Source organism: Microtus oregoni, unplaced genomic scaffold, assembly GCF_018167655.1.
Source record: "Microtus oregoni isolate MIOR12 unplaced genomic scaffold, Mior012 000013F_ref0000133, whole genome shotgun sequence".
Classification (NCBI taxonomy): domain Eukaryota; kingdom Metazoa; phylum Chordata; class Mammalia; order Rodentia; family Cricetidae; genus Microtus; species Microtus oregoni.
In genome coordinates, this window is record NW_024543072.1 from 6,323,526 (window position 1) to 6,348,770 (window position 25,245).

The 25,245-nt window shown below is 46.9% G+C and overlaps 1 protein-coding gene across 3 annotated transcripts in view; it reads right to left on the reverse strand.

Annotated features, from left to right (window-relative positions):
- Positions 1-25,245, reverse strand: part of Arhgef3 (Rho guanine nucleotide exchange factor 3) — a 283,256-nt gene that overhangs the window by 145,544 nt on the left and 112,467 nt on the right. Inside the window, exon 1 of one of the 3 annotated variants that reach the window (XM_041662550.1) lies at positions 20,558-20,608. The exons of the other annotated variants lie outside the window; for them this stretch is intronic. Coding sequence (XP_041518484.1) covers positions 20,558-20,608 — 51 coding nt within the window. Of the gene's footprint in view, positions 1-20,557; positions 20,609-25,245 lie in introns of those variants that run through there. 3 annotated transcript variants of the gene reach the window in all.

Consider the following 25,245-nt stretch of genomic DNA (forward strand, 5'->3'; position numbering starts at 1 on the left):
TCATGAGTGAACAGAAAGGGTGCAGCTGTGCTCCCAACTGGGGGTGAAAAGTAAAAACAGCGACAGAAGAAACCGGGGACAATGGGCCTGGGGAGCATCTGATTTTAGTGCCTAGAGCCCACGGATTATAGTCTCTAGAAGCCCTTGGGTGCTCTAAAACCTTCTTCTTCAAACAGCAAATCACCACAGGCCTCTGCCTGTGTGAACACGCCACGGAGCAGAACCTTTCACCCAGTTAGCTGTAGGGTGTCATGGCAAGGTGAGTAAATCCGGATGGGTCTGGCAACCTATGTTGGGGACCCGTGACTATCATATCATCTCATAGCTTCTGTCATCACCTTTGCCCTTCATCTCCTGGGCCTGTTTTATAATTACTGTCCCTTAGGCTGCCACAGGGCAGCTCCTTTCAGGCTTGTCCCCTTCAGATAGCCCAAGGCAGACATCCAAATTCCTTCGGTAAATGGCTCATGAACAACCTGTTTTTCTGTTGCTCTGTGGAAGACAGTTTATGAATAAGCACTGGTCCAGCTGTCAACTGGTGGATTCTCAGAAGAGCTCATACTGGCCCAAGCTTGAATACATTAGCCTCCCCTGTCCCAAATCTTGAACCTGCTGTGAAGGTGTGAGCCTTAGCTGCCAAGGAGAATCCCTATGGGTCTCCCACACAGAAATGAAGGGAAACACAATAGAACTAGGAACCTACGAGGAGCCAATGACATGGCCCATTAGCTGTTTCTTCCCTCACTGTAAGTAAACACTGTGGATTCATTTGAAAGAGTGGGGTCTGAAGTCAGGGCTTCATGGCATACAGAACAGGAAGTGGATTTTCTTTAGGACCAACCACTTGTCTTTCTGTCACACAGTGCTGATTTCTTCTTTGTCCTATCTGCTAAGACGTGTTTTCCTTTAGGTTAGTATCTGAAAATGGCTTAAAAATGTGTCTCCATGCTTACTTACAATAAGCCAGGCATAGATATTCATGCTGTGTTCTTAGCACACAGGAGGCAAAGGTAGCAGGGCAGAGCAAAGCACACAGCAAGTTCAAGGTCAGCCTGGTCTACACAGCACACAGCAAGTTCAAGGCCACCTTGGTCTACACAGCACACAGCAAGTCCAAGGTCAGCCTGGTCTACACAACACGTATGACCTGAGTTCAATCCCTGGGACCCATATGGTGGAAGAAATGATGTGCCTCTGACGAGTTGTCCTCTGACCTCCACAGACACTCTGTGGCACATGAACACCCACGCACACCCATCCGAATACACACGCACGCACATAAAATAAAAAGTGTAAATGAAAAAAAGTAAACAATATCAATATGTCCATAGGAATTTACCCCTGTACCTCAAGGAGTAAAGAGCAGAAATGAGACAGACCTGAGTATAAAAGTTCACCTCTGCCACTTGCTACTTGCTTGACTCTGAACCAGTTATTTCATTCCTTCATATACTCAACCAGTATTAATTGAGAATGTACGACTTTGTCAGGAAGGTTTCAGGTATGCAGGATATATCAGTGTTTTTCCATCACAGGGATATTTTAAGAATTACAGGGTGTAAAATATTTAGAGCAGGACCAGGTATATGGTAAGAGAACTGGAAAATGGTCATGTCTGCGGTTACTATTATCCCTGCTGTGGCTGGGATCTTTGTGACCATTTGACTTTGAGAGGCACTCAGGGTGCAGGTGAGAGGCGAGAGGGCTATGGCACTGCAGAGACAGAGTCCTAGGCTGCAGTATAACTCTCTGAACTGCCCAGACCCCATGGTGTTGATCACAAGGCCCCTTGGATACCATTAGGTGTGCTGGTGCAGGGTCCTTTCCACTCCTTTTCGGAGCTGAGAGCGAATGGTGAGTGTGACTTCACTTTAAATGGCTGAGATGAAATTGATCAGCATCAGAACAGCCCTGTTATTTAATCACAGATTTTTCTATTAAATAAAATGACCAGAACAGCAAAAGCGTGCTGACGGAGAGGGCACAGCTCCTGACTTTGACGGCAAACAGTGCCTGATTAGCCATTTATAATGACTCAGTTTGAACCAGATCTCAAGGCTTTTTGATTACAGACAAACAGCTTTGGTGGTCCGAGAGGCTTTGATGCTGTGTCTTTCATCTGGGCCTTCTTTCGGCAGAGATCAGCAGAAAGATTCTGTGTGCTTGTCTTTAGCTAGAACTTGACTTCGTCAACTCGTGTTTGAGCAGAAAAACACCCCTCATTTTGTTTTGATCCACAGGTAAGGGGATCGAGGGGAGACACTATTCCATTTAACACAGGGCTATTTTTTTCCTCCTCCTCAATTTTCAGACACCCTCTCTTTTCTAGAATCCTAGAACTCAGGTTCTCCCCCCACTCCCAGACTCTTGTCTGATGCTCACACGGTAGAGTACCTGGAGCTCAGGTGCCCTCTGAGCTGCTGGTCCATACAGTCTAACTGACATGTCATGTAACTGTGCCCACACAGCACTGACGACAGTGTGCAGGTGCCTGATAGATCACACAGGCAGAAATGGGGCATCTGCATCTCATTTTGCCATATACCTGCCATGGAGCCTCAGGGATGGCTCTCATTGCCTTTCTCTGCCTGTTTTGCATCTGTAACAGCACTGGGAACCTGCTAGAACTGTCACAGTATCTATTATGAGCAGTAAGACCACTGGCCGCAGTAGTAGCTGAGGCGAAGGCATCAGACTAAAACTCAAAATATCAAAAATGTTGAGAACTCCAGAAAATACAGAAGTCTTGTCCCAGATCTGTCTCTGCCCAGGCTCGGGAATAAGTTAGGAGGAAGGGTTTGTATCCACCACGATTTCCAACGATGAGCTATGACAAGAAGCACAGAATTGAGTTAGCCAGGACTTCTTCCCAGGCCTTCTAAATTATGGTGATTATTATGTTTCCACTGGCTCACAGGTGCTGGGGATTAGATTAACGATTAGATTAACCTCAACCTTAATTCATCACACTGCTACACTGCTCTCCAGGCTCTCTGGGTATCTGCTTTTCTCCTTAGCAATATTAACACTTGAAGTGATTGTGCACTGGGCTCCAGTGCACGCTCGGCTCTCTTCACTTTCTTCTTCTTCTTCTTCTTCTTCTTCTTCTTCTTCTTCTTCTTCTTCTTCTTCTTCCTCTTCCTCCTCTTCCTCCTCCTCCTCCTTCTTCCTTCTCCTCCTTCTTCTTCCTTCTCCTTCTTCCTTCTCCTCCTCCTTCTCCTCCTCCTCCTCCTTCTCCTCCATCTCCTCCTTGTTTTAAAAAACACTTTCTAAAACTCCTTTTAAGATTTTTCACTAAAAAGCCAGTAATGTCTCACTTTCCATAGAGTCAGTCTAAGGACCTGACTCTTCCACCCCAGGGACCCACATGGTGGAAGGAGAGAACTGACTCTCTCAAATTATCCTTTGACCTCCACACATGCTCCATGGGGCATGCAGCAAGCACACCCAATAAATACAGAATAAACAAAAACCTATAATTCACTGATAGAATCATTTGACATTTTAGTAATAAATATTAATTCAGACACACATACATGAGGGGGAGAGAGAAAGAGATCAGGAGAGAGAGAGGAAAAGTCTAGGAAATGTCTAAATAGTACCTAGGGAGGCACCTCCTATAGCCAGTGGCTGACTACCCAGCTAAATAATTCAGATCCAAACATGATTATTCACAGTAATACAGGCAGGTGAGTAGACCATGAGAGTTCTTGGTTCTGTCTTCAGCTGTTTAGAAATGTTGCCCCCCTCCTAGGCTGGTGACTCCGTCCACCATAGTTCCCTATGAATTGATGAGCTGCCAACAGTCAAGTCTTTAGCCACAGGGACTCAAGGCTTCCTTCCACCCCTGGTGTCTGGGACCTGGATTCCTTGGGGCATTGGGCCCCACAAAGTAGAGATGACGAGGGCTGTAGGAATGTGTGCCGGTCTCTAAACTGCCTTGGAGATCAGGACGTGGAAACACAAAAAGGTTGGGGCTGGGTGTGCTCAGTGGTAGAGCATGCCCGAGGCCCTGGTTCGATTCCTAGCACTAATAAGCAACCAAGTTCCTTGCTGACATACCAGGTGCCATCAAATATGACGAAACTCCCAGTCTAAGAGGCAGCTGAAGTTGGTTTCTTTACAGAGCATTTGTTCACCTAAGTAGCTCCTTCCTCCCCTCTGAATGAGTTACTTTTCTTGTTGTTGTGGCCGAACTCCTGACAGGAGAAATTTATGGAAGGAAGGTTTGTTCTGAAGATTCAGTCTGCCATGGTAGAGAAAGATTGTCAGCAGGAGCTTGAGGCAGCTGGTCACACTGCATCCACGGCCAGGATCCCAGCACAAGTCACGATGCAGCCCACATTTTTAGGGTGAATCTCCTACTCCAATTAAATCCCTCAGACACACTCAGAGATTTGTTTCCATGGTGACTCTAAATCCTATCGAGTTGACAATCAAGATTAACCGTCTTGCTCTTTCTCCTTCCCTTTGCTGGGCCAGTAGGGTTTACCAAGAAGCAATTTGTAGAGCCAGGCATGGTGGTGCATACCTTTACTCTCAGAACTTGGGAGGCAGAAGAAGGTGGATCTCTGTGAGTTCAAAGCCAGTCGAGTTCTACATAGAAATTTTCAGGCCTGCGAGGTCATGGGTTGTGGGATAGGAATCCATTAGTGGATGGGGGTTGTAGCTCAGTGCTTGCCTGACATGCACGAGGCCCTAGGTTCAAACACCAGCACTGCAGAAACCAGTTAAGATGGTACACAGGTTCAGGTACGTAGTCAACTCAGACCAGGCTGCAAGACACCCCACCCCTCAACCCTGCAAAAAGAGAGAGACCCATTGTGCTGGCCTTGGGGCAGTATAACCCGAGCCACAGTTCTACGCCAGCCTGGGCTATACTGTTTCAAACAAAGTGAACTATATTTTGGGTGCTTTCCACGTATTACATATCAGATTTAAAGAGTTCAAATGACTCAAGTATGGCGGCTCTGTAGATATTGGCACAAAGCAAGAACTTCAGACCAGATGCAACAGCTTGAATAGCAGCATATCCCGCTGAACCACATGCCCAGACTTCAGACTTCCATAGGCCAGAAAATAACTGAGCGTTATAGCCATTAGGCACAGCCTGTGACGGACTGGAGTTGGCAGATAAAAAAGGGACAAGTCTGAGAAAGGGTCCCACCTGTGACATACACTGGAGTTACATGGTCATGCTTGACCACTCTGGGCCCTGGTTTCATACCTGAGGATGAAACAGATTGGGGTGGGCTTAGAAGCAAATCTTCAGGATTAGAAATTGAGGTACTGGACAACCCTGTTCTCTGAAGCCACTAACCTCAACTTTTTTTTTTTTATGAAACCTTGCCAGGACATGACAGGGCCACAGGAGAAACAATGCCCTGAGCAGCTACATGTCCCTTCTGTCTGGAGGACCTTTTCCATTCTTCCTGGAGTTTGTGGGCACACTGAGCCCTTCCTCCACTTTCGCCACAGAGGCCCGCATGACGGCCAACAGCCTTTCAGACATGAGTGATAACTGGCTGCCACACTATTGTTCTTGTGCTTCTCTATAGAGAAGCACCAAAGACTGTTGGCCCCCTTGTGGAGCAGGCTCTGACCAGGTTGGTGCACAGGAGCCCAGGGTGGGGGTCTCTGCCTCAGCACAGCCCAGGGCTGCTCCTGAGGCTCCAGCTGCCTCCAAGGATCCTGTTGGCAAGGAAGATCTCTGCTCCCCTGACGCACACTCTGGTTCCACACCCCTACTCACTTGCTATGTGCAGGCCAGATGGGGACGGAATTTATGAGGGATTCTCCTGATTCAGTGTCTTGAGTGCTAGGTTCGCAATGGGGCAGTGTCATAGCTGGATGAACCCCTGTTCCTGAGAAGGGTGCTGATTACCACAGGAGTCTTCCTTACAGCTTTTCTTCCATACTGACTGAGAGGAAGGATGGACTGTCAGCCTTGTATGGACTGCCTGGTTTTTGTTGTTTGTTTGTCTTTGGTTTTGCTTTTTGTTTTGTGTGTGTGTGTGTGTGTGTGTGTGTGTGTGTGTGTGTTTGGAAGACACCTACTTCTGATCAGCTAACGCTTACCTTCTTCTCAGGTGCGAGGAATTATGTCCCTATTAAGACTCAAGACACTTCATGTTGTAGAAGTGTCTGGGATGACCCAGGCTTTAGAGGAACCAAAAAAACAAACAAACAAACAACAACAACAACAAAAAACCCGAGTGCAGGAAGGGTTTATTGGGCTTACACTTCCAGGTCACAGTCCATCACTGAGGAAAATCAGGGGAGAATTTCAAGGCTTCTGCATGTGACAGGAAGGAATGCGGCTTGCTGGCTCCCTCATAGGTGAATGCTTAGCTGGGTTTTGGATTCAGCTGAAGACCACCTGCCTCAGGATGGTGCTGCTACCAGCAGTGTGCCCTCCACCCTCCTGATCGATTAGTCTAACAGTGCCATCAGGGCTTTCCTGTCCGATGACGCCAGGCGGTGTCAAGCTAACAATTAAAGCTAATTAGGAGGCCTGGTATCTTTATTTGGGGCTCCTGTAAAGCGGATCCCGGGATAAAAATGGAGGGCTAAGCTATCTGCCTGAAAAGGTTCCTTGGAAGAACTGGTGAGCATGCAAGGGGGGTGGCAGGAAGGAGGGAAGTGAGTGTAGTCAGTAGGTCGCAGCCAAGGCTAACCAGAGTCCCACCACGGGGGCGGGGGGGGGACCCCTGAGAGAGCTTACAAAACACAGTCTCCACTAGGAATGAGGAGGCGGGGTGGTCAAATACAATTCCTTCTTGGAATATCAGCTGCCTGGGACGGTCCTCTTAAGTAGAAGGACACAGGAAGTGAAAAGACGAACAGGAAACCCTAAAGAAGGTATCTGGAGCGGCATATGCCACACGGGTGATGCCTCTGCAGGGGAGTTTTGTTCACTGTGCTGACATTTCCTCATGACATCTTCACAATAACCCACAATCCACTACACGATCCTTCACTCAACAAACACATGATAACAAATCACTGTTCCTTCAATCCATCACCATCCTGAATCCATCCAGGAGAAAGACTCAAAGGGAAGCTACCTCATTCTAACGTTTACCAGCCTGACTCCCATCTGGGCACAAAGAGGCACCTAGCTAAAGTTTAATAACAGTGTTTGGGAATGTTTATTTACTTTAATAGTTACATTCTAGTGACGGCAAGCATACTGGATTTTTGTTTATCTTAGTAATATAAACATTCATTTGACAAACATAGGAGGAAACCGTTTCGTCTTGTAGAAAATCATCATGCCCATCTCAACGTTAAGAGCTATAGCTAAGGTGATTCACCTTCACAGCTCTAGCAACATTTTGTAAGTCGCCAAAGTCACTGGAAATGCCCCAAGCATGCGACACAAGTGACAAGCACAGATGAGCACCTTCCTCTGGCCTCCCCTGGAATGGCTCAACGGGGTCTCCTCCTTTGCCTTGTCTGCCCAGTCACGGATTGAAAATGAAATTCCTATCTAATAGGCCTAACTTTAGCCACAGGAAATGGGAGTGCTTGGGAGACCCAAAGCACTTGCCATGCTTTGTTTGAGGATGGGCCCTTCATCTTCCCTCAACCGTCTTCCTTCTCCCTGTGGGAGGAGCGGGCGCGGCTGCTCAGCTGAGCCCGTGGGGAGCCAGGCCTGCTTGCTCTGCTCCCTAGTTGGCCTCACAGGCTACTTTTAACTATTTTGTTGTTGAAGATTTATGTCCTGGCTCACAATCTTACGTGCTGTCAGAACAAAGCAATGCCCACATTTGGATGCAGTCTAGCTGGTGCTGTGATGAGGAGGAGCGTCCCCATGAGAGGTTTGAAGACCTTCTCTGTTGCTGTCCTCTGGACACCCTGATGATACATGTGAGATGCTTTCTCAAAACTTCCATCCAGACATTTCTCCAGCTTTACTGCAACACAACTTTCTGAGGCCTGGGCTATTCGTTTTTAGCAGACACTTCCAAGTCATAATGATGTTACCTTTTGCTGGCCTGATACGTAAATTTTAAAATCAAACCAATTAGTGAACAGATATTGCCTGGGTTACGATTTATTTTTAAGGCTGGCATCCTAGCCATGTAACAATAGCTAGTTGGTTTTCCCTCTGGCTCAGTTTCTCTATCTAAGTTCGGGGAGTTGAGTCAGACAACCTCTAGCACTTCCTTCTCATGTGATAACATGTGGCCAAGGACACTGCTGGCTGGGGGAGGAAAGTGGCAATGAGAATGACAGAGATTGGGAAGCACTTTCAAGAAAAGTCAGAGGTTCTCCACTTGCCTCGGAACTGGAGATTACAACAACCCTTCTACCAGCTGTGTGTGTGTGTGTGTGTGTGTGTGTGTGTGTTTATGTGCAATGAACAGACCACAAAAAGTACATCTGTTTACAGTAGACCTGGAAACGAGACCCTGCATCCCCTTGCAGCCACACCCACAAGCATTCATGCTGAAGTTGGAAACTTCCACTACCCTGATTGTGTCGGTGAAGAGACACAGAGATGCTTTAGGCCAAATGGGCTCGAAACTTTCCAGGAGCAGAGCAAAGTAAAAACACAGATCCTCTGGCCCCAAAGCAATGATGTTTCAAGACAACCAAAGTAGAACAAACTAAGTGCATGACCTTCCAGTGAGGCTACATGGTTGCAGGTTGGTGAAGATGACCTTGCTTTCAGACTCACAGAAGCCTCAATGCCTCAGACTATACCTTTTCCCAAACCCCAGCTCATGTCAGGCAATAGACAACGCACGATTTATTCTTTAGCAAGGGCACTGGAGACCAGCTCATGGGGAAATTTCTATCTAAAAGAAATAATATCTTAACAATCTTTTATTCCAGGGAACCAGAATAGAGAACCTATTTCTATGTCTACGTGTGTGTCTGCACACACTCACAAACACACACATGCACATGCACGCATACACATGCAAGTTACCTACAATTCAGAGTCTGCATCTATGCCCCAAGGTGGGAAGAGAAGTGAGGTGCTAGAGGGAGGGGTTAAAACAGGATGCCTCTCATGCCTGTATATTGGCAAAATTTGCCTGACCGCACAAAGGTAGAGGGGGCAGGGTCTCTCACACAAAGCTAGAAGAGGACCAGGGATGGTGGGGCCACTCTCCAGTGAAGCTGCAGATATGATGTGTCACCAGTGACCCAGGACCCCACCCTTAGAGACACATGCTACCGGTAGCCTTGCCTACAGTCACTCAGAGACCTGCCCACGATGTGTTTAAAAAGCAAGACTAGGGCTGGAGAGATGGCTCAGTGGTTAAGAGCATTGCCTGCTCTTCCAAAGGTCCTGAGTTCAATTCCCAGCAACCACATGGTGGCTCACAACCATCTGTAATGAGGTCTGGTGCACTCTTCTGGCCTTCAGGCATACACATAGACAGAACATTGTATACATAAAAAATAAATAAATAAATAAATAGATAAATAAATAAATAAAATAAAAAGCAAGACTAGAAAAGCAGAAATGTCCATCAGTAGGAAGTAGTGTGCAAGACAGTACTGATATGCCTGTCAGTCAAAACTGATCTATCAATCGATCGCCTTCTCACACACAACTACACCAAGCCACACAATCAATTCCAGCACCGCTGGCTCATGCCACCTACCTGACTCAACACAGAAGTGCTGAGTCCACAGCGACCCAACCAGAATCACAAACACACAGAGCTTCCCTGTTTCTGGATCAGAGATCTTGGCTTTTGGTTTTCTTGTTGTTTTGTTTGTTTGTTTTAATTCATGATCTCTTTATACTTTTCAAATTTACTGAGAGCTCCCAATGAACTTTAGTTTATGTGAATAATATCCATCTGTGGTCATGGTGTGAAAAAATGAACACTTAGACTTAGGGAATGCAGTTCAGTGCACAGAGCCCCTAACTCGTTTGCACGAAGCTCTAGGTTCCACCTAGCACTGAATGAAACTGGGCAGTGCTGTAATCCTGGCACTTACAAAGTATACCAAGAGGACCAGACAGTCAAAGCCATCAGCATCGACATTGGGGACTTTGTAGATGTCTCTTTCCCAGAGACAGAGAAAGGAAAACTTAGACACTCGAGAAGAATCCATTCTTCCAATGAATGGAGTGTTGACTTGTTTATCAAACACATATTTGGACACAATTTAACTGCATCTCTCTCATTTTGTGTTTGGCCAACTCTCCTTTCTGCCACCTATCCAAACAAGCTGCATTCCCAGACCTGCTCCTGGGTCCATTCGCTGGGACACTCCATTCTGGACAACACACAGGAAGAAAGCCTGCTTTCTGGTTAGCTTTGCATTGCTTCCCTCTGTGGCTTGGCAGTCTCTAGGGGTCCTAACATCAGAGTTTCTGACTGTCCTGCAGAGATGTCATTCACGCAGATACAATCATGTTGTTTCCACTTCCTTTAAACCATCTATGGCTCAAAGACTTCAATCTGCCATCTACCCAATCAGGTTTGTGTCTAAAATCTGGTACTGTCCCATTTTACACACTGAGTCTTCTGTCATTCTGCCACCACTGGGTGCCTATAGTAACACCTGTCACAAATCACCAAACCTAATCATACACTCATGCCTTAGCCACAGGCCTCCTGTTCATCTTTTATGACTCAAACTGAGGGTTCCCTATTCTAGAAACTCTCCCTGATTCACCCTCAATGTTTTCTATTTTTATTTTTTAGGTATTTATTTATGTATTTATATATTTTGGGGTTTTCAAGACAGGGTTTCTCTGAATAGCTTTGGTGCCTGTCCTGGAACTAGCTCTTGTCACCAGGCTAGTCTCAAACTGACAGAAATCTGCCTGCTTCTGCCTCTTGAGTGCTGGGATTAAAGATGTGTTGCCACCACCACCCAGTTTAGATATTTATTTTTTAAATAGGTATTCAAATGCATAATAGGGGTGTTGGGGCATTTTTATTCATCATTGAGGATTTCCCCTCCCCCAGGGGAAAGGTGAGATGGTTTAATGTAGCCCAGGGTGGCTTTGAACTCATCATTGCCCTGCCTCTGACTCTGGGATTACAGGTGTGAGACACTGTGTTTGGCTAAACGCACGGGATTAAGTTGTGAGAAACCTGGCATACAATGATAGGCACACCTCTTTCCTACTGCAGCCATCTCCTCCTTTCCTGGGAGACAACCTCTGCCATGAGTTCCTTCCAGATTTTTCCAGAGTTGCCTCAACATAGAGAAGCAAGCATTTCATCCAAATGGCGACAAGCCTTCTACTGTATCTTGAAAGCGTCCCATGCCACCAAACCTCCAAACAACACAAATGGCTTCATCTCTTCAGTAGCTGCAAAGTCTTTCTTTTTCATGGTTTTGGTCTTTCAAAACAGGGTTCCTCTGTGTAGCCCCCCAGCTGCCCTGGAACTTGCTCCGTCGACCAGGCTGGCCTCAAACTCAGAGATCTACCTTCGTCTGCCTCCCAAGTGCAGTGATTAAAGGTGTGCTCCATCACATCCTGCCCAGCAAAGCCTATTTTTAATGCATGCACTTATTGAAGTCTGCCTTAGCCGGCATGTCTGTGGCAGTGAAAATGTTCCACACAGATCGGTCTATGTGCAGGAGAGAATGCATGGCAAAATCCAAGCACGTGAAGCTAACTGATTATTAGTAGCTGCCCGACTGTACTGATGAGCCCACTGTAATTTACACTCCCGCTGGCCAGGCGTGGACCAGCCTGCCACCCTTACCAATGCTGTTACCTTTCTGTAAAATCCCCACTGCCAGAGTCGTGACGTATGATACAGTAGCCAGGAAGTACATGCATCGATTCAAATTTACATTTTAATTCAATAAAATGAAGAGGGGAAAAAATGAGCTCTGGTCCTTAGCTGCACTAGCCAATTTCAAGTGGTCAGTGCCACCTGTGGCCACTGCTGTCCATCTGAGACAGGACAGGTTCTCCAGGTTGAACTGGTCTCTGGTGACCCATGTGCAGTGACCAGACATTTAAATTGTGGTTGGTCTCAGTTGACCTGAAAGACTCTGCGTGTGTGTTTGTGTGTGTTTATAATTTTTTTTAAAGATTTACTTATTTCTTTATTATATATATAGTGTTGGCATCAGATCTCATTACAGATGGTTGTGAGCCATCATGTGGTTGCTGGGAATTGAACTCAGGACCTCTGGAAGAGAAGCCAGTGCTCTTAACCTGTGAGCCATCTCTCCGGCCCGTGTATTTATAGTTTTTACAGCAATTAAAATCAAATTAAAAAGCAATTAAAATGCTACTACTATTTGGGTATATTGAGTTAATATCATGAAAATTAATCTCTGGTTTTACTTTTTTTCTTTAACCTGGTTACTGAAACATGTAGAATCATATTCCAGTATGAAACACGTAGTTTTGTAGTTTGTGCTGTTTCCGTGGGGCTGCGCTCCGCCCCAGTGCACAGTGCACCCAGAGACAGACACTTTATGGCGTGATTCCTTTCTCATAGGAATGACTGCAATCCATATAACTGTGAAGCAAAACAAACTCTCCCAGTCTTTCTCCTCTGTACCTTCCCTTGCCCCCGCCCCACGGACAGGCTGAGCAGGGAACTCAGAGAGAGCTGCCGGGACTCTGCTGGCCAAGACTCAGGCTGCAATGAGCCAGCACACTCCCCACCTGGGCGGCCACAGGCAGGAAGCAGTGGCATTGCTGACTCCCAAGGAGGGGCTGATTTCCTGGTGGCTGTGGAAACAATCTGCCAGAAAACAAAGTACCTTCAAAAGGAACACAAGCATGGCTTCAAGTAAGACTTCCAGGACTCTGCAGGGCCCAGCTCCCCCATACTCTGGGCCATCTCCACCTTTGCCCTGGGTTTGACCTGGTTTCAACACAGGTCCCCAACTCAGGAGGCTCTGGCTGCAGCTCTAGCTGAGGCCAGAGAAAGAGCAGTCACGGCTCCACCTTAAGGATCTCACAGCGTGATGGTGGTGCAGCTGAGAGATGCTTCAGGCATCAGTGTCTTTGACTTGGGAAATGAAAGGACAAGAAAACTTGGTTTTGGAGAATGGCCCATGAAGCTGATAGTCCAGGACAGGCACTGTACTCTAAAAGACCGTAAGGTCTAACTTCATGGGCCGGCAAAACAGCTCAGCAAGTGAATGCTTATAGCCAAGGTTGGCAACCTGAATTCGAGCTCCAGAACCCACATGGTGGAAGGTGAGAACCCAACTCCCAAAAGTTGTCCTCTGATGTTCCTACATGGTATAGAAAGGTGTATGTGTACACACACACACACGTTTGTAAAATTTTTTAAATCTAATCTCATTTGCACATAAACCACCTGAGTGGGAAAATACTACTAATTATTACTATTATGTTAATTATTAATAACAGCAGTTGCTATTATTATCATCTGTGTGCCTTTGGGCACGAGATCTCTGTTGTGTAATCAATGGAATAAGATTTGGTGAGATGAGTTTTCCTCCTGCCTCGTTCAGTGGGGAAGCCTGGACCTCAACCATACGAATGAGGTCTTATCGCCCCTCTTCGTCCACGTTGTCTGCCTCAATTGGAACACACCTCCTGGACAGTTAATACACCCTGGAGTCTAAACCGGACATCAGCACTGACTCACAGAACACCTCGCCTACTGGACAGATTTCTTCGGAGGCAGAAGTAAAGGGAGTGGCTGGGTGAATCACTGGAGCAGAGCTCTTCCCTCAGGGCCGAAATGCTCATAATGATGTACAATTTTCTGTGGAAAACACCCCAGGGTGCACAAGGCCTCAAGAGGTCAGAGGGCTAATGATTTGCAGAAACCCTGGCAGGACAAGCACCTTAGCTCATGGGGCTACTTGAAGAGTTAGCACCCAGAGTGGTTTCTCCCCCATGCACCCATGTGCCCCTGGCACTTAGACACATTCACTACCCTTCGTGTCTCCACCTGTGCCCTGACACCAAGACTTGGTCACCTCTCCTTTCTCGTATCAGGATATTATAAGCACACTGCAGGCCAGTCTGCCCGACATCTCTGCGTCTGCCCAGTGTGGACGTGGAGGACAGGGTGGAGCAGATATCTCCAGGCAGGTCTCAGGCAGTCCCCACAGACTTGCATCGATCACGTATTTATTGTGGTCTGAGACGTGTCGGGCTTCAGTTAGATGCCCTCACCCTCTGCATCATGTACTCCAACCCCGATACGACAGAAGGTTCTACATAGAGACCGACAAATGTGAGCCCTCAGTCTGGACCTGTGACTACTCTGGCCAATGGAGTGTGGGTGGAAGGGACAATTCCAAGCTCAGACATTGTAATGGCCAGTTTTAATTGTCAGCTTAATGCAATCTAAAATCACCTGGTTTTTGATCCTACTGCACGTACTGGCTGTGTGGGAGCCTAGGCAGTTTGGATGCTCACCTTACTAGACCTAGATGGAGGTGGGTGGTCCTTGGACTTCCCACAGGGCAGGGAACCCTGATTGCTCTTTGGGCTGACGAGGGAGGGGGACTTTCTGATTGGGGGAGGGGGAGGGAAATGGGAGGCGGTGGCGGGGAAGAGACAAAAAACTTTAATTAATTAATTAATTAATTAATTAATTAAAAAAGATAAAATCACCCGGGAAGGGAGTCTCAATGAAGGACCAGCTAAATCTGGTTGACCTGTAGCATGTCTATGGAGATTGTCTTGATTACGGTAACATCGGGAAGACCCCACCCACTGTGGGTGGCACCATTCTCTATCAAAAAGGAGAAAGTCAGGTGAGTGTAAGCATAGATGCATTCTCTGTTTTTGACTGTGGATGTGACTATTATTTCAAGTCCCTGCCACCTTGATTTCCCTGCAGTGATGGCCCACAGCCTGAACTCTGAGCAGAAGTAAACCCTCTCTCCCTGGGCTGCTTTCATCAGGGTGTTCTGTCCGGCAACAGGAGAGGAAGCCAGGTCAGACCCCAAAAGACAGAGTGCCCCTTAGCGTGTTCCACTGGACAGGAGAAGACTCCGCTCGTGACCCTCCCCAGAGCAGACTCCTAGCCAGCCTGCCTCTTAGGAGGAGAACAAAGTTTGTGTCCATCTGCCTCAGAGTCTGGGAATAGCTGTTACCCAGCACTGAATGAGGCACCCCTTCGCTCCTCTCTCCCATCTCACGAAGGTGGGGTTTTACAAATTGGGCCATTCTGTGGCTTTCTTCTCACTTTCTCTCCAGGCTGGTAACAGGCCACTCAAAGAAGACAGCAGGGGTCACAAAATTGAACATTTCATCTGGTACAGAAGCAAGAACCAAGATGCTTCTTAGGGTGGGGGTGATGGGTCCAATGAAGTAAGCAGAGTCAACAATCACAGCCAATGTTAGGGGAACAGGCGGGGCCTGTGGAAGGAGGGATAACCCCAACAGGACTAGCACTGAGAGGTGAGGGGTGAGCCAGGCATGAGACAACCATACTAGGGATGAGGAGAAGGCAGGACGTGGATGAAGTTATCCAGAAGGCAGGTGGGCACAGCCAGGCAGCCAGAGTCTGTCCCCACCCCCAACTCTTCACCACAGCAGGGGGCCAGCTGGAGCTCAGCCATGGTGAGGCCCCTCTCAAGAGGAGGACACCAACCCCAGTGTGTTGGAGAATCACTACAGAGCAGACGGAGTGTGCCCGTCTCTATTAATCATATTGTTTCTTAGCAAAGAAGGCTGTGATTCAGGACCATTAAAGTCACACAACGAAGCTAAGGTTTAAGAATAAGAAAAAAACACTATACCAAAAGGGGAAAAGTTTTCCTGAGTGACAATTTAAAGAACAGTGTGTAAAAAATAACAGTCCAGGTAGGGTGCGGATGTGGATTTGGAAGGACACAGGCCCATTTCAAGTTTCTCTTTTCTCCAGATCAGTCATTGATCGCAGCAAACAAGTCCTGAGCATTAGTGTTTGAAAGGTTTCGGAGTGATTTTATCAACTTTGCATGGGCCTGATCCTCATCCCCATTCTGCAGGTGAGGCAACTGAGGTCCAGAGAGATGAAAAACTTGCATGGTCACTGTGTAAGGAGTAGTGAGTATTTAAAGTCACGGTGTCAACTCCAGGGTCTGGATTCTTTTTAAGTTCTTATTTTTTTTCCATTTTATGTATACAGGTGTGTTGCTTACATATATCCCATGCACTGCATGCATGTAGTGCCTGTGGAATCTAGAAAAGTGGACTTACACGTGGTTATGAGCCACCATGTGGGTGTGAGCGGGTCTTTTGGAAGAGCAGCCATTAACTGTTGAGCCGTCCTTGCGGTTCCCAGGAACCAGATTCTTAAAAGCTCTGTTTCTGCTGCCTCTAGAGGAGAGGAGGGAGCCAGGAAGGTTAGCAGCACCCAGTGTTAACTGCAGAGCCTGAGACTGGATGGCCCCCCTCCCTGTGCTCTGTCCTGCTAGAACAGAAGGAAAAAGGAACACAGGAGTCAGTGCCAGGAGACAGGTGGGACCTGCGGGGCTGGGGGGGGGTGGGCATCAGCAAGACTGGCAGGGAAGAGATGGGGGAAAGAGCTGGGAAGCTTGCTGAGGCAGGCCCACTAGGGAGGCAGAGAAGCCAGAACGTGGCTGAAGTTATTTAGAAATCAGGATGGACAGAGCGAGGGAATGCTGCCAGATCCTGCTTCCTGAGCACTTCCCGAGAGAGCTGCCCACCCGGCCAGCAACACGAACCTGTTTCCCTAAATGACAACCATACCGTCTATATTTAGGTCCCAGAGCCACCCATTGTTTCTGTCCCAGTAGACGGTGGTGGTCACCACCCTGACTTTGTCCCTTGTGAGTCACACGTCTGAGTGTCCTATCGGGAAGGCTCTCTCTCAGAACCTTCTGAATGTCCTTCCCCTCCTGTGGTCCCCATGTCCAGTCCTGGGAAAGCTAGAAGAGGGGTTTTAAAGAAAGTCCTTTCATGGAATATGCTGCCTCGCTCCCTCCACAAAATCAAGCCAAGATCATATTTACCTCCGGCTTAGGGCCCTTAGAGCCCAGTTGCCGCTGAGAGTTTGCACACGAAGGCTTCTTTTCTCTGGCAGTACCACTGCTCGGCCTTTTGGCTAAGATACCGTGTAAAATCCCTCACTTCTCTGGTAGCCGCCTACACATTCTCAGGTTAGTACAACATGGGACCTGGTGACATTTGGTGTGTGCTGGCCCCGCACGGCACCACCACAAGCTATTTCAGTTGTTTCTCAGGATAACCCAAGAAGGTGGGCTTCCTTATTTCCATTTCACGGCGGAGAACTTAGATTCAGGGTGGCATCATAGCACACCTTGGGTTGCACGGCTCTTAAGGCAAAGCTGGGACTCAAACCCACACCTGCCTGGCTCCAGAGCCCAAGGTTTAACCTTCACACCTCACTGGCTCTTCCACAGACACAAATCTACTTTTATCAGATCTAAGATGAACCAGTGAGCTTTTAAAAGGGCTCCTCCCTCTCCCCACCACAACTGCAACTTCTCTAGAGCCTTTTCTGAGACTATCGGAGATAAGAAATCAAAGTTTACTCCAAAGTATTTCCGAGAACAGTCAGCTAGCCTACTACATTTTGATTCCAGTAGATATCCTGATACCGAAAACTCACTCATTAACGGAGACAGACATAAAAATCAGTTTTTACTTTGGGACAACGTATCTGCATGCCTCAGGCTCCCCTCAGAGCTGAGATGAGTCTGGAGATGAAGACTTCTAATAGATAGGGAAACTGAAGCCAAGAGAAAGTGACTTGTCACGATCGTTCTTACTCATGTAATTGAACCACATCAGACCACCAAAAAGGACGTGCCAACAAAGCTCTGGAGAACATCCTCTAGACACCATCCACGGTAGACGACCTGGACAGGGCCCCAGCTTGAAAGCCACACATCCTGCCTAATGGCTAAGGGTGTCATTTCTGTGTGCATTCTGCCTCCATTTGAAACCGGACTCACTCACCACTAACAGACTTCAGGAAACTTAACTTCTCTAAACCTCAGTTTTCCCATCTGGAAAATGGAAATAAAGGCAGCCAATCCCTACAGTGTTACAGAACTTCATAAGCTAGTCATGTAAGTGTTATTGTTATTCTATGTTAATATTATTTATATGAGATAATTTTAAATGTCAATTTTCATATTTCAAAAGGCTCAAAAATTATTCTTCATTAAGCAAGCAAATGGCTGGTGTAGTGAGTTGGAGGAAAAAGTGAAATTACTCAAGTCACATGACAGAATTTAAAAAACATGTTTGTGTAATAACAGTAGGAAAAAAAGAAACCACAAAATGGGAGAAAATATTACCATATCATATATATAACAAGGGGTAAATATCCAGAATATAAATAGAATTCCTAAACTCAGCAACAAAATTCATACAACCCGATTAAAAAAAAAAAAAAAACGGGCACAAGGCTTGAGATGTTTTTCCACAGATGTACAAATGGCCAACAACGTATATAAAAACATCCACATCACCAGCATTAGATAATCACAAAAAGAAATACATAACACAAAACAGAAAATAGTAAGTGTTGGCAAGGATGTAGAGAAACTGGGGTCCTCGTGTACTTCAGGCAAGACGGAGAATAGCAGAGATGCTGTGGGAAGCTGTACAGCGGTTCCTGCGCGTTCATAGTTATGACCCAGCTTTGGGGTGAAAGTGGGGTTCCAAAGATATATTTGTAACAGCATTGTTCACAATGCTTACACATTTTAACACGTAAGCAACTCGGGGCCAGAGAGGGATGAAGAAGTGAGCAAAATGTGGCACATGAAACAGAATGCTATTCAGCCTCAAGGGAGAAAATTCTGACACATGTTACATCATGGACAAACCCTGAGGGCACTGGTGACACCATCCAGTTACAGACAGGTCCTGTCTGACTCAGCTCCCAAATACTCAGAGCAGTTGACATCAGAGAGATGGCTCAGGTGATAAGGAGCGTACTGTTCTAGCATGGGGGTCCGAACTTGGACCCCATCGTCCCCATAATGCTGGGTATGGTGGCCCCCAGGCCTGCAATCACAGAGCTGGAAAAGCAGACACTGGTGTTTCTAGCTCAGCCAGAGACGGTGTCTCAAGAGATGCGGTAGAGGGTCAGTGAGATGACTCGGTGGGTAGAGGTGCCTGAGGGTCTGAGTTTAAGCCCTAGGATCCACAAAAAGAAGAGAACCAACTTCATAAAGCTGTCCTCCGGCTTCCACATGTGAGCTGTGCAAGTATGCCCACAGATATGCCAGGTACACACACACAATAATGGTTACAGATGTTAGATGCCCACACACATGCTACGTACACACACACAATAATGGTTACAGATGTTAGATGCCCACACACATGCTACGTACACACACACAATAATGGTTACAGATGTTAGATGCCCACACATATGCCAGGTACACACACACAACAATAATGTTTACAAACGTTAAAAAGTAGTAAGGTGGTAAGTGCTTGAGGAGGACACCTATGTGTGACCTACACACATACATTCATACACACAGTAGAGACAGGAAGTAGAATGGTAGTGAACTTGAGTACTGTTTAATGAACCCAGTCTGCTTTCACCAGACGTGATGGGACCTGGAGATGGATGGTGGCGATAGGCACACAGCATTATGACTGTATTTAATATCATTGAACTTTACATATTTAAAATATTTACAGTGGCAAATCAAATATTACATGAATTTTACCATAAAAATTTAAAAAAAAAATGAAAAAAAAATCTGTACCTATGATAGTCTTATACAACTGGGACCAGGATTGCAATCCTTAGTCTGGGGATGTGATTCTGATGAGACTAGAACAAACGATGGCATTACCTTTGAAAGGGTAGTTTTAGCGGCTCTAAAACATCAACACATACCCCCAAACAGTTCAACTAAAGAGACAGGAGAGTCAGCTTAGGGACTCTGAACCATTCTTCAACTCAGAGACAAACTGTTTCCAGCCACTCGTTCCCAAACAACCTACGCCAAGTTCCAACATACTGAGGAAAAACCTGAAGTCTCCTCTGGGGCCGGTCTAGGTCCATGTGTCCATGAGAATCACATTAAAGAAACCTACGAAGGGGTGGCTCCAAACTTAATGCTCTTCTGAGCTACATTCAGCCACTCTCCAACCCAAAGGGAAGGTGACCTTGGAAGTCCACCTGAGATGCAGTCTTCAGTCACTAAAGGTAGGTGTGTGCGTTCCTTTCTCTTTGTCTTTTTCTTCCCATTAACTGATGTGGGTTTCTTGTAAAAAAAAAAAAAAATCTGGCCTGGTAGAACAGAGGGTGACCAGCCCTCCCCCCCTTGCTCTCCTCCAATCACAGCTGCTGAGGGGGTGGTGACACTGATACATGCTACCTGGCTCACCACGGCAAACACACGCGGTCAGCCCACACTGCCATCCTAACCACCCCACACAACTTCTTCCCGACTGAACCTAAAGAGAATCAGGACCCTGGCTCCATTGTCCAGGCTCTGTGTCCCTTCTGTTGTTTTATTTTTGATTGCAGCTCACTGCACAGCAACTTGGGTCATGAAAAGACCACTGCACCCTGCCACACCTCTGATTCCAGCACCCAGTGGAGGCATGGGTCAGAGTTGAGAGCACCCAGCCCCAGCTCAGGAACAACAGGGAACTTACCTGTGCACGGAGAAAGAAGCAGCACCACACCATGGGGCGCTCCGGCCTCATCCACCCTGACTCCCCGGCTGCTAACCGCAGCAGAGCCCAGTGGACAGGACTCTCTGAGCTGTGTGAGCATGGTTTCCCTGAGGGAACTCCTCCCCGCCACTTGAGCTGCATGACAGGAAGTGACAGGGGCCGTCCGTTACCAGTGTCAGAAGCTGAGAGCACCAGCCTAGGGCTTCCTGCCTCCAGTTGTTTCCTTGCCTTGCCTGCTGCAGCTGCTCTTTCTTCCCAGCACTCTTGGCTTTGGCATTCGAAGGGGCACCAATCTCTAGAATGTGTTAGAAGGGAGCCGTGCCCCCGGGTCCCCACCTAAAGCCACGCGGGATGTCCCAGCAGCCCTTGGGATGTGCTTTCTCCCATGTGCAGTTCTCTATGTGTAAATGCTGGAGTGAAACAGAGACAAGGAGAAACACGGGAAGGCCAGCTTTGGGTACAAAGACAATCAATGTCTCCTTGAACTTCATGCCCGCCTAAGATGCAGAATACATACAGAGCCTCAGTTTAAAAGTAACCACACACCCATCCGTTGCTTTCTTTTTACTCGGGCAAATCTGGCATCTTCCTTCCAGTGCCTTTTAAAAATAGCTGCTTCTGGAAGCGGTCCTTTTGTGTTTTGTCGAGGATCACAGGGGCTCCCTGCTCTTCTCATGATTATTATAGAAGTGAATTGGAGCTGGCATTTCTCATTTTATTAACTGAAGGTCTTATTGGAATGCACACCCGTCCCCTGTTCTTACAAAATCTAGATTCCCTTAGGTAAAATTGACAGTATCACAATGACCCACACAATGGAAGAACACAGTAATCCAGCATGCACACTCTCTGTACAGTGTTGTAGGTCTCAAGCCCAAGGAGACCGCACTTCAATAGAGTTTTCAGTTATTATTTTAAGGGTCTCAAGAGGACAGAATTTATTTGTAAAACTCTTAAATGCAATGTGTAGCTACAAAGATGTAAGCCATGGTTCATGGGACCAGCATAGAGAAAGAGTTCATTTGAACAAGACGCTATCTAACAGAAAGATTCAGTCCAAGGCTCAACTTTAGGTATTATGAAAAAGGCTAGCCCCATTCATGTTACCAGGAAAACACAAGCACACATTTACACACACAAACATGCACACACGTATACGTGCACACACACACAATGGAGAGGGAGCTAAGTTTTAACTAAGCCTGGAAAAACAGTTTTAATGGCAACAAAATTTGAGAAAAGCTCTCAGAGCAAGGGGCACAGGCATCTAGGAAGGGTACAGGACAAAAACCAGGCCACACCAGCGAAGTGTGAAACCAAGGTGCTTAGACATTTCAGAGGTGGCACAGACAGACTCTTCTACAGGGAGCACGGGCGGATGCACTTGTTTGAAGAAAGAAGGAAGTGAAATCACTGCCAAAGTGCCCCTGCCTGAAAGACAAGCACGGGTCACCTCGGGGCTGGCACCCAGGAAATGCTCAGTAATGTGTGTCCATCAAATGGTGGGTGCCAGATGGTACTTGGGAGTCTCCTTTTCTGAGCCTAACACCTCCCTGAGAAGGATTCTTGTTCCAGACCCACAGAGGAAGAATCCCACATCTCCACAGGTCCCTGGACAACCTCCTTGGGTGGCAACCTAGCTAAAGATTGACCGCTAATCCCCTGAGAATCCCTGGAACATTCTTTAAGCCCAGCCCCTCCTCTCCTGAAGATGTGTGGGGAAATCCCTTCCAAGAGTTCCAGTCCCCAAAGCCAGCCCTATCCTGGTGAGCATCCACGGGGGATGTTAGCTGAACAGAGTACACTATGGTCTGGTTCATTTCAGCGAAGGGATGCGCCACTCACATCAACTAACCCTAGGCTGACTCAGACTTCCAACCACTGACAGCACGGGGAAGAGGACCCAAAGCAGTGGTTATGGCGCTTCATGGAATTGGCGAATCTGACTAAGCTGAAGGGCAGGTAGTGGTGGAAGAGGAAGGAAGGAGAGAAGGAAGTCTCCAGATGCCCTGGTAGGCACCTCAGCACAGCCTGCATGGAGGAAGGAAAGGCCAGCGCACAGCCATTTCCTCTGCAGCTGCTCCCACCCTGATGGGACTAAGAACTCCAGTAACAGAATGGGTCTGTGTGGACAGCGCCCCAAGAGGAAGCTGATAAAGAAGCCCCTGGCCTGTGACATTCATTTCGAGCTGTAGCATATGGACTCATAAAGGAAATGAAGTCTTCACTACTGGAGTCTGAGGCTAACATGGATTCAGAGATGCTCTTCAATTTTGCATGTAATAAGTCACTATAATATGGTCAAGCCATATACAAGAATAAAGTAAAAAGAAAAAGGCATCTTTGCCAAGGGCTCTGCCACAATCCCCTTTGCCAGAGGGAATTTGGTTAAAACCAGAGGGAGACTTGAAATCATAAACACTAATGCCTTCAGGATGGGGTATAGACAAAAGGCCAGTGGGCACAAGGCCCTACTGAGGAAGTCTGTTTTTACTCAGTTCCTGCTCCAGGAGTCCCAAGGAACGACCAACCCAAGGTGATCAGACATTCCAGTTTTTTTTTTTTCTTTTTTGGTTTTTCGAGACAGGGTTTCTCTGTGGCTTTGGAGCCTGTCCTGGAGCGAGTCCTGTAGACCAGGCTGGTCTCGAACTCACAGAGATCCGCCTGCCTCTGCCTCCCGAGTGCTGGGATTAAAGGCGTGCGCCACCACCGCCTGGCTCAAGTTTTCTTTTTAAAAGCCTAAATCCAGGTATTTTGTTTAAAAGAAAGAAAGACAGAAACCTCCAAAGATTTCTATTCTGGGAACTCCTCATCATCGTGCCTGTACGATGGACAGCGGTCAAACTACCCAGTGCTGGCTGGATCTGACCCAGGGGCTATCTATTTGGAACATATGGTGGCAATTCTTCTGGATTTTTCCTGGTACTGAGTCACACCTAAGCTTCTGAGTGTAACAAGATCTTTCTTGCAGGACAGCACTGTTGAACGGCACAGGCCTTTTACTTGACACCCGGGGCATCTTCCACGTCGTGATGTATTTCAGCATCTCACTGGACTGCTACACAGCTCCCTCAGCTCCCAGCAGGCTTAAAATGTGACTTTACAGTTGTCCATTCTCCCTGATGCCAATGCAGGGCACTGCGCTCATGGTAACGGTGCATTTGTGGAGGAAGTGAACCATGATCACTGTGATATGACATTGTGACTACCGATCGTTGCTGCTTTAGCATGAACCTTGCTGGCTGTTTTCTGTTTGTCTGATCCTCACAACTCTTTCTAAAGAGGCCTTAATTTTATTATGTTATTCTACTTTAAATTTTGTTGTTGTTGTTTAAAAACAAAAAAAATCAAAAGTCAGAAAGGTAATATTGACCTTCCCTTCGTCACAGGACCTAATGACAGAGGTGGGTCAGGAGGAAACCTTTAAAACACCTGCAGTATACACACACACATACACACATGCTCACACAAACACATGCATACACACACACGCACACATGCACACACAAACACATGCATACACACACGCACATGCGCACACACACACATGCGCACACACACGCACACACAGTGCCTAGGCGGCAGAGGTCAGTCAGGGGGAACCTTTAGAACACCTGCAGTACACACACATGCACACACGCGCGTGCGCACACACACACACACCTCTCCTTTCCCTTCACACCTCACCACCATCCAAGAGCCATCTAGAAAACTGCTTTTTGATATTCATGAATCTGATATATTGAACCAAAAACACTGAAAAAGAGAAGGCTTGTCGACAACGGAACCTTTCACCTGCCTCTTGGAAAGAAAATCCTCCTTTCAACGCCCCTACTTTACAGATGTTCAAGGTAAATCTTACATAAATTAGAGAGAAATTAAAAAAAAAAACAAAAAGCAAACACATCAAGTCGTGGATGCATGGGTTCTCATGGTGTGATACTTTTCTTCACCCTGGGTGTTGCTTCGGCTGTTTCTATGTGAGAAACGTACCACAAGGCACTTTCGGTATAGACACCAGTGGCTGTGTTCCCACAGTTGTCAATAGTGAGAATTCTGCTGACACGCTGCCCCACTTCTTGGTATCACGGGCACAAGTATCCTGGGTTGCTATTCCATGCATTTGACAGCATCTCCTGGCAAGAAGTTCCAGGCAGTTTCCTCCAAAGGTATCATAAGCAATATATTTTCTGGGTTTACAAGCATTTCATTTGCATAAAATAGAATGATCAAATTTCAATAAAATCCTATCTTTACTAAAAGGGATCAAATGGGCTGGCGAGATGGCTTACTGGGTAAACACATGTGTTGCCAGAGTCTGATAACCCAAGTTAGATCCCCAGAACACATTTTAAAAAGCCAGATGAGGTGACACACATCTGTAGTCCCAGCATTCCCTCTGAGAGGCGGGAACAGGAGAACTGCCCAGGAACCAGCCTGGAGTAAACAGAGCAGCAGAGACAGTTAAAAACGGTTCCACCTCAACAAGGTGGACGACATGAACAGACTTTCACATCCACGTGCGCGCATGCACACACACACACATACACACACAGCGATACATAATAAATGAACAAAAAAGGTAGCCAATACTACATGTGTGCCACCTGCCTGCTTCCCGGAACTCTGGGGAGGAGATAGGCGGTCTTAGGTCTAAGGAAGGGGCT